Here is a 14,192-nt window from a genome sequence, read left to right as displayed (position 1 = left end):
GGTCTTGCCTACTTGCACGAGCTTGTCAACCCTCGTATTATCCACAGGGACGTAAAATCAGCTAACATATTACTGGATGAAAGCTTAAATGCTAAAGTTGCTGATTTTGGTCTTTCCAAGCCCATGGACAATAGTGAGCTTATTCTTGCTACCACTCAAGTTAAAGGGACAAGGGTCAGTACCTCCAAAACATCATTAATTTAAGACTATCTAGTTTCATTAAATGCAGGTCGCCGGCTGGTCTATGATTAAAGCCATTATATATCAAGGGTTACAATTGACAAGATTACTATATTTTCTGCTTAGGGTTATATAGATCCAGAATATCAGAAGACCCTGCTCTTGACTGAGAAGAGTGATGTCTATGGCTTTGGAGTTGTGTTGCTGGAACTAGTAAGTGGAAGAAAGCCTTTAGAGCGAGGGAAATACCTTGTAGCGGAGGTAAGTAGCTCATTGGATAGAAAAAAAGATCTATATAGCCTTCATGAACTTCTTGACCCAAGCATTGGTTTAGACACGAAGCCGAAAGGTCTAGATAAGATAGTGGATCTGGCAATGAAATGTGTACAAGAGAAAGGAAGTGACAGGCCAACAATGGGTGAAGTGGTGAAAGAGATTGAGAATATCTTGCATCTTGCTGGTTTAAACCCCAATGCTGAAGCAGAATCCACTTCAGCTAGTTTTGAGGAAGCAAGCCAGGACGAGTTTCCACCATCCTTGAAGGAAGAAGAGCTTTCATTATCTTGAGTCTAGAACCATGATGAGCATTGTTTAGCTGGGAAAGATGAGAAGTTGTTTCAGTACTGGGTGTTGGAATATTTTCTTGCGATGTTTGCCGCGTGTGGTGCATCAGATTTGTAAGAGTCAACTATTTGTGAATATATAGTTAGCAAAACCTTTGTATGTTGGGTGAAAGAAATCCTGGGTGAATATATAGTTACATTAATTATGTTAGAAATTAAACTTATGCCAGTTGAACTTATTGATCTATTTCTCTTCATTCGACATCTCACTTGAATCAAAGGAGAGTAAAATGATGAGCATTTTCTGTGTCCTGTATCCAATCTTTTAAGTTGTGAATATTATAATTATTATTATCATGACGCTTAATAACGGAGTTTATTACATGATTATCATAGCTATGGGGAAACATCTAAAATATTTCATTTAGACAACCTTATTTATACTAATCATAGGTATAAACTGAATAAAAAAATAAAATTTGTAAACTAAATACTTCCTAAACTGCATGCATGTGCATTGCATTGCATTGATTTGATGGTGTTAAAAATTGTTGCTCAGGTCATTGGTTTCTCCAACAGGGCAGAGAAATACCACTCGTTTTTGTCAATCCCTCGATCAAGCTTCATGCCAGCGTTCCACCTTAGGTTCCTGAATCCAACACGATCCAACATTGGAACGTATGTTTGATTCAGCTGTGATCCCAGGCAGAAGAAGCGATCAAGCCAGAAGAGTCCCCCTGGCCTCAACACTCTGTATATATCATAGAGTGTGAATTCCAACATCGCATCTGGAATCCAGTTGCTCAGAACATGCATCGAATGAACTATGTCTAGAGTGTTGTCAAAGAATGGAAGCCTCTGAGAAACACTGACGTCGAATGAGATCACTAAGCTTTGGACCATTCTTTGTCGTCATCTAAAAGACCCAATGCCTTGCAAACAAGCTGAAATGTTGGACAAACAATGTGATGTTTTGAATAAATGAGTAGGAAAATACAATAAAGTCCTTGGAGGCTTAAAAGTTGGAGTATAAATAAATAAGGGTATTGTAGTAATTAGATAAACATAAGAAATATAAATAGAAAGAAAAAGAAGAAGAAGAGATCTGAATATTTTGAGTGAAAAACCGTGAGAGAGAAGGGAGAAGAGAGAAAGAAGAAGAAGAGAAAAGAGGGAAATTAGAAAGGAAATAGAAAGGAGTTGGAGGAAATAAGTAAAAAGGTAAGATTTAGGTTGTTAAATGTATAAATTTGTATTATTGAGCTTTTAATTTTGGTTTTGATAGATGTTAGGGTTTTGAAAATTTGTGTTTTGGGTTTAATTGATGAATTAAATTGAATGTTATAAGGTTGATTGTTATGGGTAATTGATTAATGAGTTGATTATGGAAGATTGTGATGATTTTGAGTTATGATTTGTGTAAATGGTGAATGTTGAGTTAGAAATTTGGCAAGAACAGTAGGTTTCTGTTAAAAATTCTGGGTTGGAGGTTGAAGATGACAAAATTTCGGTTTGGTCCCTTAATTTTGGAAAATTACAGTTTAGTCCCCAAAGTTTGGAAAATTTACAGATTGGTCCCTGGAGCCTATTCCGAGAATCTGAACAGAATAACATATGAATTATGGACAGAATTATTGTATAGATAAGAGAATTTAACACTTTCAATTTAGTCCTCCAATTAGACAAAAATTACAATTTGGCCCTAAAAATATGATAAATTACAGATTAGTCCCTAGCTGTAATATTAGCTTTTTCAGATTGGTTTGATGAATAATTGAGGGTTATTTAGTGAATTATTATCAAGTTTTATTATTTGCTTTATTATGGATTAGATTTCGGGAAAACCGTTAGATTTTGGGTTTTTAGAAAAATAACTAGTTTAGTCTAAAAACATTTAGGGTTATAAAATATACCCTTAGATAAATGTATTAAATAGGTTATATATTCCTTTGAGTTATTCTTGAATATGTCTCCTTTATATTCAGATAAACCTGATATTCTACCGGTGGGACGTCAGTAGGATTTCCTTCGATATCAGCTTTGAGTTTTGTTGCTTTCGAGTCAGGTGAGTGGATAATTTTTCATATGCATGAGAAATAGTATAAATATTTGATTTGTTAATATGAATTGGATCATGCTTCTTGATAATATATATGTTGATTATTATCCTTGTTATGATAAGCATGATTAATTGTTGAATCCGAATTATTGATATGAACCAGTATATATATTCTGAATTGACTTCTGAACTGATAGCTCCTCATTTGATTGATGTCATGAGTTGAGCCTTGAGATATGAATATGTCTGTTTGATTATGATTATGAACCTATGGTATGTCAGTCAGAATACCCATGCTAACAGGGTAGTGTTAGTCTTTGTGCACATCGTATCTGAACCCTAGTTGGTCGGGGGAGTCACCAACCTGTGTGGACTGATCATCCCACAGTACGGAGCCTCATGCTCATTGCATTTTGATTTTCTGACGAGTTTTACCATATGATCTTCTTGTTATGGCCAATTTGAGAACACTTCCATAAGAACCTAAAGCCATACTTGTATATATATTTCTCATTGTTATATTACCTCGTGTGTGTATATTGAACGTTATCTACTCACTGAGTTGTTGAACTCACCATCTCATTATTTATCCTTTTCAGGCTTATAGCTTGATAGCAGGTCATTTTGTTGGACCTTCAGAACCTGCTCTTTTGGTAGTAATTTGTACCTTCCTTTATGTCTAGTTAGTACTCCAAAACTATGAATTATATCAACTCTTGTATTAAGACAATTCAATTATATTATGAAGTTGATTTTGTTATTAATGCTGCGTTGAACTCTGATTGAGTTAGGATAAGTTTGTGTGTAAGTTTGGGTTCGCATAGGTATGGAACCTTGGAGAGGAACCTTGCCTATGTGCCGGTCATGGATCCGGGATTCGGGTCGTGACAAACTTGGTATCAGAGCTTTAGGTTAAAGAAACAATAATATAATTAAGTTTCGTAATAAGTGGAGCATTAGGATCCGTGTTGTCTTGTTTGTTGTCTTTGAAATTCTGAATTCTCATTAAGCATGTCTTCTTCCTTGTGATAGATATGCTTTCCTATAATTCTGTGGTAATTATCATGCTATTGTTCTAGCATGACTTGAGTGCTCTCATTTTTATTTTAGGAAATGCCGAGGAATAGACGAATAGTTGATACTGTTAGAGTAGAGGATGATCAGGATAATGTCCCTATTGGGCGGTTGAGAACTGCAAGGCAGAGAAGGAGGCGCGGTGCACCCGTGCCTCAACATGTTGAGGAGGTACCTCCACCAGTGGAGGAAGAGCCTCAGGAGATAGAAGAGGAAGATATTGTTGATGAAACAGGTGTGGGGGTAGCTGACCCTGAACCTGTTACAGAGTTTCAGCAACTTAGCCAGGTTGTGCGAACCTGGATAGAGTTTTCTATGGAGAGAGATAGAAGGAGGGATAGAGATGTACCTTCGACATCCCACACTGTTCAGGGAGTTAATGTGCCGTTGAATGACTTTATGAAGTTGGCACCTCCTATTTTTACTGGGATGGACAGTTCAGAGGATCCTCAGAGGTTCCTAGATGATATTTGGCGACGGTGTGAAGCTTTGGGATGTACAGACCACCGAGCTGTGAGTTTGGCATCGTTCAAGTTGGAAGGAGATGTGGCAATCTCTTGGTTTGAGTCTAGGAAAAGAGCAAGACCAGTAGAGGCTCAGTGGACATGGAAGGAGTTTAGCTCCATGTTCTTAGACAGGTTTCTCCCTCAGAGCGTCAGAGATGCTCGACTTTATGAGTTTGAGAGGCTATCTTAGGGGAGCATGACAGTGGATGAGTATGATTTAAAGTTCACTCAGCTGTCTAGGTATGCAGAACATCTTCTACCCACTGAGGAGTTGAGGGTGAAGAGGTTTATTAGAGGACTCAAATCCTCTATGTATAAGGTGATGGTGTCACAGGTGTTTCCATCATACTCTTTAGCTGTTGATAGCGCCAGATTGATAGAGGCGCGAGAATTGGAGGATATGACTGCAGGCCAGTCTAAGAGGCCTAGAGAAGAGGGTCAGTCTTTTAGGCAACAGGGATTAAGTGCAGGTCCGTCTAGGGGACGAAGTGGCCGTCAGGGCTCATGGGTTCAGAGGAGGTTTAGACAGAGACCGTCAGTTAGTGGCTCAGGCGGTCAGAGTGGCAGTAGTGATACTCAGAGTTTAGTTCAGACTGCACCTCGTAGTTCATTTATTACACCTAGTGATAGTTCTTCATGTCAGCACTGTGGAGGAAGTCATACTAGTGCAGAGTGCTACAGAAGGACCGGGGCTTGTTTTAGTTGTGGCCAGATAGGTCATAAGATCAGAGAGTGCCCGAGGAGACAGTTGTCAGCTTCGGGGTTATCTGCTTCAGTCCAGCATCCTATTCAGGCACCATCGACGAGCCAGTCTGTGGCTCATGGGGGTAGAGGTTTTGGTGGCCGTGGTTAGAGAGGCCGGGGTGCAGGTGATAGAGGTCAAATACAGCAGGGTCAGGGGCATGCTAGAGTTTTTGCCTTGACTCAGCAGGATGCTCAGGCATCCAACACAGTTGTTTCAAGTATTCTTCCTGTTTGCTCTTTTGAAGCAAAAGTGTTGTTTGATACGGGTGCAACCCATTCATTTATGTCCCCATATTTTGCCATGAGGTTAGATAAACAACCAACCTTGTTAAAATCCCCAATTTCAGTCTCCACTCCCTTAGATGAATTAATATTAGTGAAGTATATGTATCTGGATTGTGAAATAGAGATTGGAGATAAGATCTTTATGGGAGACTTAAATGTCTTAGATATGGTTGATTTTGATGTGATTTTGGGAATGGATTGGTTGGCAAAGCATAGGGCTTCGGTAAATTGTTGGGGTAAGAAAATAATATTTGATCTAGATGAAGAAGTTGGGTTGGTATTTCAAGGAGATAAGATTGGGTCTCCATCAATTATGTTGTCGGATATCTCGAGGAAAATGGCCAGAAAAGGGGTACAGTGCTACCTTGCATATATAGTGGATATAGAGAAAGAAGTTCCTCAATTAGACCAAGTCCCTATAGTTAGGGAGTTTATTGATGTCTTTCCCGATGACTTACCTGGATTGCCTCCATATAGGGATATTGAGTTTTGTATTGATTTGGTTCCGGGTACTGAACCAATATCAATGGCACCATATAGAATGGCGCCAACAGAATTGAGGGAGCTAAAGGAGCAACTGCAGGATTTGTTAGATAAAAAGTTCATCCGACCGAGTGTGTCCCCTTGGGAAGCCCCAGTGTTGTTTGTGAATAAGAAAGATGGGTCATTGAGGTTATGTATAGATTATAGGCAACTGAATCGGGTGACTGTTCGAAATAGATACCCACTCCCTCGCATTGATGATTTGTTTAACCAGTTGCAGGGAGCTCAATTCTTTTCTAAGATCGATCTTCGATCTGGGTATCATCAGTTGAGGATTAGGGAGGCAGACATTTTAAAGACAGGTTTTAGAACTCGGTATGGTCATTATGAGTTCTTAGTGATGTCTTTTGGGTTGACGAATGCACCAGCAGCTTTTATGGATTTAATGAATAGAGTGTTTGGCCAGTTTATTGATCGATTTGTGATAGTTTTTATTGATGATATTTTGGTGTATTCGAGGTCTAGAGAGGAGCATGAGCAGCACTTGAGAATGGTGCTTCAAACTTTGCGAGATCATCAGTTGTATGGCAAGTTCTCAAAGAGTGAGTTTTGGTTGGAGAGTGTAGCATTTCTTGGGCATGTAGTGTCAAGAAATGGGATTGAGGTTGATCCTCAAAAGATTGAAGTAGTTAAGCAGTGGCTTGGGCCTACTTCAGCGACAGAGATTAGAAGTTTCTTAGGTTTGGCCAGCTATTATCGGAGGTTTGTGGAGAACTTTTCTCGGATTTCTGCACCATTGACTAAGTTAACGCAGAAAAATATTAAGTTTCAGTGGTCTGAAGCTTGTGAGAAAAGTTTCTTAGAGTTGAAAGAGAGATTGACTACAGCGCCTATTCTGGCAGTACCATCAGGTTCTGGTGGTTACACAGTGTATTGTGATGCTTCGAGAGTGGGGTTAGGATGTGTTCTAATGCAGCATGGCAAGGTTATTGCCTATGCTTCACGGCAGCTGAAGAAGCATGAACAGAACTATCCTACACATGATTTAGAGATGGCGGCTGTAATTTTTGCCTTGAAGATTTGGAGGCACTACTTATATGGTGAAACTTGTGAGATCTTCATAGATCACAAGAGTTTGAAATATATCTTTCAGCAGAGAGATCTAAACATGAGGCAGAGGAGATGGATGGAACTGTTGAAGGATTATGATTGTACCATACAGTACCACCCGGGTAAGGCAAATGTAGTTGCCGATGCTTTGAGTAGAAAATCATTAGGGAGCTTAGCTCATATTCAGGAGGTACGAAGACCTCTGATTAGGGAGCTGCATGAGTTGGTGGATGAAGGAGTCAGATTTGATCTTAGTGAAGCTGGAGCAATGATTGCTCATTTTCAGGTTAAGTCAGATTTGTTTGATAAGATAAAAACAGCTCAGAAGGAAGATGATTCACTACTCAGGATTAGAAATGAGGTTGAGCAGGGTAAGGCTGCAGGTTTTGTGATAGGTGATGATGATGTGCTGAGATATAGGGATAGGCTTTGTGTACCTGATGTAGATGATCTGAGGAGAGAATTGATGGTAGAGGCACATCAGACAGTTTACACAATGCATCCAGGTTCCACCAAGATGTATAAAGACCTTAAGGTGTGTTATTGGTGGAATAGGATGAAGGCTGATGTAGCAGATTTTGTTTCTAAGTGTTTGACCTGTCAGAGGGTAAAGGGTGAACACCAGAAACCTCCTAGATTGTTGCAACCATTGTTGATTCCAGAATGGAAGTGGGAAAGGATCACAATGGACTTTGTGACAGGATTGCCTAGGAGTCAGGAGGGTTATGATTCAATATGGGTGATTGTTGACAGGTTGACAAAATCAGCCCATTTTCTGCCAGTTAGGATTACTTATGGATATGCAAAGTTGGCAGAATTATTTATTAGTGAGATTGTACGGTTGCATGGAGTGCCAATCTCGATAGTGTCTGATAGAGGTCCACAGTTTACATCGCGGTTTTGGGTGAAATTCCAAGAAGCTATGGGTACTAAAGTGCAGTTGAGTACAACTTTTCACCCTCAGACAGATGGTCAATCTGAGAGGACTATTCAGATCTTGGAGGATATGCTAAGGGCTTGTGTCATGGATTTTGGAGTTGGTTGGAGTAAGTTCCTACCATTAGTGGAATTTGCTTACAACAACAGTTATCAGGCTAACATAGAGATGGCACCTTATAAGGCTTTGTATGGTCGGAAGTGTAGATCACCGGTTTGTTGGTTTGAGGTTGGTGAGAAGAGGCTAATGGGACCAGAGTTGATTCAGATTACCTCAGAGAAGATAGAGGTAATTAGAAATAAGCTTCAAACAGCTCAGAGCAGACAAAAGAGTTACGCAGATAAAAGAAGGCGTGACTTAGAGTTTTCAGTGGGTGACTATGTGTTCTTAAAAGTATCACCGACAAAAGGAGTATTCAGGTTTGGGAAGAAAGGCAAGTTGAGTCCTCGGTTCATTGGACCGTATGAGATTCTGGAGAGAGTTGGGGCAGTTGCTTATAGGTTAGCATTACCACCAAACTTGTATGCTATTCATCCGGTATTTCATGTTTCAATGCTAAGGAAGTATATGTCAGATCCATCGCATGTATTAGAGGTTTATCCCATTGAATTGAGGGATGATATAGTTTATGAGGTGCAACCAGAAGCTATAGTCGACCTACAAGTGAGGAAGCTTAGGTCAAAGGATATAGCTTCAGTAAAAGTGAAATGGAAAGGTCATTCACGTGAGGAAGCGACATGGGAGCTCGAGGATAAGATGCGTGAGGAGTATCCTCATCTTTTTGATAATCTCGGTAAGTATTCAATCTTTTCTCTTAAGTTTCGAGGACGAAACTTTTATAAGGTGGAGAGACTGTGATGTTTTGAATAAATGAGTAGAAAAATACAATAAAGTCCTTGGAGGCTTAAAAGTTGGAATATAAATAAATAAGGGTATTGTAGTAATTAGATAAACATAAGAAATATAAATAGAAAGAAAAAGAAGAAGAAGAGATCTGAATATTTTGAGTGAAAAACCGTGAGAGAGAAGGGAGAAGGGAGAAAGAAGAAGAAGAAGAGAAAAGAGGGAAATTAGAAAGGAAATAGAAAGGAGTTGGAGGAAATAAGTAAAAAGGTAAGATTTAGGTTGTTAAATGTATAAATTTGTATTATTGAGCTTTTAATTTTGGTTTTGATAGATGTTAGGGTTTTGAAAATTTGTGTTTTGGGTTTAATTGATGAATTAAATTGAATGTTATAAGGTTGATTGTTATGGGTAATTGATTAATGAGTTGATTATGGAAGATTGTGATGATTTTGAGTTATGATTTGTGTAAATGGTGAATGTTGAGTTAGAAATTTGGCAAGAACAGTAGGTTTCTGTTAAAAATTCTGGGTTGGAGGTTGAAGATGACAAAATTTCGGTTTGGTCCCTTAATTTTGGAAAATTACAGTTTAGTCCCCAAAGTTTGGAAAATTTACAGATTGGTCCCTGGAGCCTATTCCGAGAATCTGAACAGAATAACATATGAATTATGGACAGAATTATTGTATAGATAAGAGAATTTAACACTTTCAATTTAGTCCTCCAATTAGACAAAAATTACAATTTGGCCCTAAAAATATGATAAATTACAGATTAGTCCCTAGCTGTAATATTAGATTTTTCAGATTGGTTTGATGAATAATTGAGGGTTATTTAGTGAATTATTAACAAGTTTTATTATTTGCTTTATTATGGATTAGATTTCGGGAAAACCGTTAGATTTTGGGTTTTTAGAAAAATAACTAGTTTAGTCTAAAAACATTTAGGGTTATGAAATATACCCTTAGATAAGTGTATTAAATAGGTTATATATTCCTTTGAGTTATTCTTGAATATGTCTCCTTTATATTCAGATAATCCTGATATTCTACCGGCGGGACGTTAATAGGATTTCCTTCGATATCAGCTTTGAGTTTTGTTGCTTTCGAGTCAGGTGAGTGGATAATTTTTCATATGCATGAGAAATAGTATAAATATTTGATTTGTTAATATGAATTGGATCATGCTTCTTGATAATATATATGTTGATTATTATCTTTGTTATGATAAGCATGATCAATTGTTGAATCCGAATTATTGATGTGAACCAGTATATATATTCTGAATTGACTTCTGAACTGATAGCTCCTCATTTGATTGATGTCATGAGTTGAGCCTTGAGATATGAATATGTTTGTTTGATTATGATTATGAACCTATGATATGTCAGTCAGAATACCCATGCTAACAGGGTAGTGTTAGTCTTTGTGCACATCGTATCTAAACCCTAGTTGGTCGGGGGAGTCACCAACCTGTGTGGACTGATCATCCCACAGTACGGAGCCTCATGCTCATTGCATTTTGATTTTCTGACGAGTTTTACCATATGATCTTCTTGTTATGGCCAATTTGAGAACACTTCCATAAGAACCTAAAGCCATACTTGTATATATATTTCTCATTGTTATATTACCTCGTGTGTGTATATTGAACGTTATCTACTCACTGAGTTGTTGAACTCACCATCTCATTATTTATCCTTTTCAGGCTTATAGCTTGATAGCAGGTCATTTTGTTGGACCTTCAGAACCTGCTCTTTTGGTAGTAATTTGTACCTTCCTTTATGTCTAGTTAGTGCTCCAAAACTATGAATTATATCAACTCTTGTATTAAGACAATTCAATTATATTATGAAGTTGATTTTGTTATTAATGCTGCGTTGAACTCTGATTGAGTTAGGATAAGTTTGTGTGTAAGTTTGGGTTCGCATAGGTATGGAACCTTGGAGGGGAACCTTGCCTATGTGCCGGTCATGGATCCGGGATTCGGGTCGTGACAAACAATGCCGCCAACTTTTTTAAAATCATCAAGCCCTGTAGGCCCTTTCACATGGTTTAGAAGTATTCTTAAAAAATAAAGTTCCCCAGCAGCAGGATGCACATATGTTATACGTCCAAGGCTAAACCTCCTTGATATGACAACCCACTCTTTCAGCCCGCCATCCCATACATGTTTGCTTGGAAATTGTGATTAGTAAAGCTCTCGTGCATGAGCATAATTTTTGTTGCAGTCAAACCATTAAGTAAGCATTGTTTTATTGATACTTGACCTTCTAAGAACAGAACAAAGAGAGTTGGTGCTTGAGAAGATAACATTTTGCTGAGAAGGCAAATATATGACTTTGAAGCCTTTCAATTGTAGGGGTTCTTGAATAAATTGGAAATTGGAAAAGACATCAAACATATTCATAGGAGCAGATAAATCGACAATTACGATATGCATGTATTTCATCATTAGTTTCATTCTGTCAAGCTCCTTGCTGGCATATTTGAATAGATATTTGATCAACAGTGATTGACAGCATATCTCAACATTTATATGTGCATTGTACTGCATTAAAAGTTTTCTATTATACAGAACAACATAGTCATTGAAAAGCCCAATTCCATCTTTAAATACAAAATTATCATGATATTCATGTTTTCTGTAATAAACAAAGTTGTTCTCGCAAAAAATAGTCGAATTTTTTTAATTTATTTTGAAATGATTTTGCATATTTACCATCTGACATGCATTATGCATTTGGTTTTGCATTATGCATTATGATTTTGCATATATATATATATATATATATATATATATATATATATATATAAAAACATAAGGTATTTAATATTTTTCTTTATGCTCACATATTTGTTGCACCCGGATATCGCGGCGACCTTAAAATTTTATTATCTTGATAGAAAAAAAATAGATATCTGTATCTTGTTTTTTTATGAAAAAATATCTTGTTTAAGGAGTCGCCACCTAGTACTATGGGTCACTAGAAACCCTAACTGGTCAACAGAGATTCTATGGTACTAGACTGATTGTGTAACGTTTTGAATTAATGAATTGGAAAATACAATAAAGCCTTTGAAGGCTTAAAGTGTGGGTATAAATGAAGGCTTAAAGTGTGGGTATAAATGAATGAGGGGTAGTGTGGTAATTAGATAAACATAATAAATATAAATAGAAGAAAAAAAAACAAAAGAGGGATCTGAAAATTTGAGAGAGAATCGGCAGGAGAGAGAAGGGAGAAAGAAGAAGAAGAAGAGAAAAGAGGGAAATTAGAAGGGAAATAGAAAGGAGTTGAAGAAATAAGTTTAAAGGTAAGATTATGTATAAATATGTGTTAATTAAGCTTTTATTTCAGTTTTGATGAATGTTAGGGTTTTGAAAATTTGTGTTTTGGGTTAATTGATGAATTAAATTGAATGTTATGGGGTTAATTGTTGTGGGTATTTGATTATTTGGTTGATTTTGAGAGATTGAATTGAAAGATGATGATTTTGAGTTATGATTTTTGTTTGAATGGTGAATTTGTGTTAGAAATTTGGAGAGAACAGTGGGTTTTCTGTTGAAATTCTGGGTTGGAGGTTGAAGATGAAGAAAATTCAATTTGGTCCCTCAATTTGTGGAAATTACAGTTTAGTCCCCAAATTTTGAAAAATTTACAGATTAGTCCCTAGAGCCTATTCCGAGATTCTGAACAGAATAATATATGAATTAAGGGCAGAATTCCAGTATAGTTATGAAATTTTAACACTTTCAATTTAGTCCTCCAATTTGACAAAATTACAATTTGACCCTAAAAATTTGGTAAAATTCCAGAATGGTCCTTGGAGTATAATGAGATGATCTGGAAGAAATGAGGACTAATTATGATCAGAAATTCAGTATAGTGATGGATTTATGACAATTTCAGTTTGGTCCTTCAAGTTGACAAAAGTTGCAATTTGACGCTTAAAAATATGATAAATTACAAATTAGTCTCTAGCTGTAATATTAGCTTTTTCAGATTGGTTTGATGAATAATTAAGGGTTATTTAGTGAATTATTATCAATTTTATTAGTTGTTTTATTATGGATTAGATTTCGGGAAAACCGTTAAATTTTGGGTTTTTGAGAAAATTGACTAGTTAGTTCAAAAACATATAGGGTTATGGAATACACCCTTAGATAAGTGTATTAAATAGGTTATATGTTCTTTTGAGTCATTCTTGAATATGTCTCGTTTGTATTCAGATAATCCTGATATTCTACCGGCGGGACGTCAGTAGGATTTCCTTCGATATCAGCTTTGAGTTTTGTTGCTTTCGAGTCAAGTGAGTGGATAATTTTCCATATGCATGAGAAATATTATAAATATTTGATTTGTTAATATGAATTGGATCATGTTTCTTGATAATATATATGTTGATTATTATCCTTGTTATGATAAAACATGATCAATTGTTGAATCTGAATTCTTGATATGAACCAGTATATATTTTGAATTGACTTCTGAATTGATAGCTCCTCATTTGATTGATGTCATGAGTTGAGCCTTAAGATATGAATATGTCTGTTTGATTATGATTATGATTATGAACTTATGGTATGTCAGTCAGAATACTTATGCTAACAAGGTAGTGTTAGTCTTTGTGCACATCGTATCTGAACCCTAGTTGGTCGGGGGAGTCACCAACCTGTGTGGACTGATCATCCCACAGTACGGAGCCTCATGCTCATTGCATGTTGATTTTCTGACGAGTTTTACCATATGACATTCTTGTTATGGCCAATTTGAGAAACATTTCCATAAGAACCTAAAGTCATACTTCATGCTCATTGCATTTTGATTTTCTGACGAGTTTTACCATATGACATTCTTGTTATGGCCAATTTGAGAAACATTTCCATAAGAACCTAAAGTCATACTTGTATATATATTTCTCATTGTTTTATTACCTCGTGTGTGTATATTGAACGTTATCTACTCACTGAGTTGTTGAACTCACCCTCTCATTATTATTCTTTTCAGGCTTATAGCTTGATAGCATGTTACTTTTGTTGAACCTTCCGAACCTGCTTTTTGGTTGTAATTTGTACCTTCCTTTTATGTCAAGTTAGTGCTCCAAAACTATGAATTATATTAACTCTTGTATTAAGACAATTCAATTATATTATGAAGTTGATTTTGTTATTAATGCTGTGTTGAACTCTGATTAAGTTAGGATAAGTTTGTGTGTAAGTTTGGGTTCGCATAGGTATGGAACTTTGGAGGGGAACCTTGCCTATGTGTCGGTCATGGATCCGGGATTCGGGTCGTGACAGATTGTGACTAGAGAAGGTATTAGCACCCCTAGCGCACTCTACCTAAGGTAAGCTGCATTGCTAGTCTTGTTTTAAATTGCTAAATTTTTTGTTGATTTGTGTTATGA

At 36.8% G+C, this 14,192-nt stretch overlaps 3 protein-coding genes and 1 long non-coding RNA gene across 6 annotated transcripts in view; all 4 read left to right on the top strand.

Moving 5' to 3' along the window:
• LOC18107486 (leucine-rich repeat receptor protein kinase HPCA1) overlaps nucleotides 1–990 on the top strand; it is a 37,484-nt gene extending 36,494 nt beyond the window's left edge. The window contains exon 19 of the mRNA XM_052451973.1: nucleotides 307–990. Within this exon, the coding sequence (XP_052307933.1) occupies nucleotides 307–747 (441 nt within the window). The 3' untranslated portion in view covers nucleotides 748–990. The remainder of the gene's footprint in view (nucleotides 1–306) is intronic.
• LOC18098390 (leucine-rich repeat receptor protein kinase HPCA1) overlaps nucleotides 1–14,192 on the top strand; it is a 44,541-nt gene that overhangs the window by 14,177 nt on the left and 16,172 nt on the right. The gene's annotated exons all lie outside the window — the stretch shown is intronic.
• LOC127905171 (uncharacterized) lies at nucleotides 2,840–13,627 on the top strand. Its single transcript, XR_008058943.1, has 3 exons — nucleotides 2,840–3,330; nucleotides 9,899–10,196; nucleotides 13,398–13,627. It is a non-coding gene; the product is annotated as an uncharacterized LOC127905171 (long non-coding RNA).
• Nucleotides 3,916–4,572, top strand: LOC112329155 (uncharacterized). Its single transcript, XM_024611846.2, has one exon. The coding sequence runs from the start codon at nucleotides 3,916–3,918 to the stop codon at nucleotides 4,570–4,572; it is 657 nt and encodes a 218-aa protein (XP_024467614.1).

Source organism: Populus trichocarpa, chromosome 4 (assembly GCF_000002775.5).
Source record: "Populus trichocarpa isolate Nisqually-1 chromosome 4, P.trichocarpa_v4.1, whole genome shotgun sequence".
NCBI classification, from domain to species: Eukaryota; Viridiplantae; Streptophyta; class Magnoliopsida; order Malpighiales; family Salicaceae; genus Populus; species Populus trichocarpa.
This window is presented reverse-complemented; position numbering and strand designations above follow the sequence as displayed.

Excerpts from the sequence above, each read along its gene's own strand:
- LOC112329155 (XM_024611846.2), top strand. The coding sequence starts at position 3,916 with ATGCCGAGGAATAGACGAATAGTTGATACTGTTAGAGTAGAGGATGAT.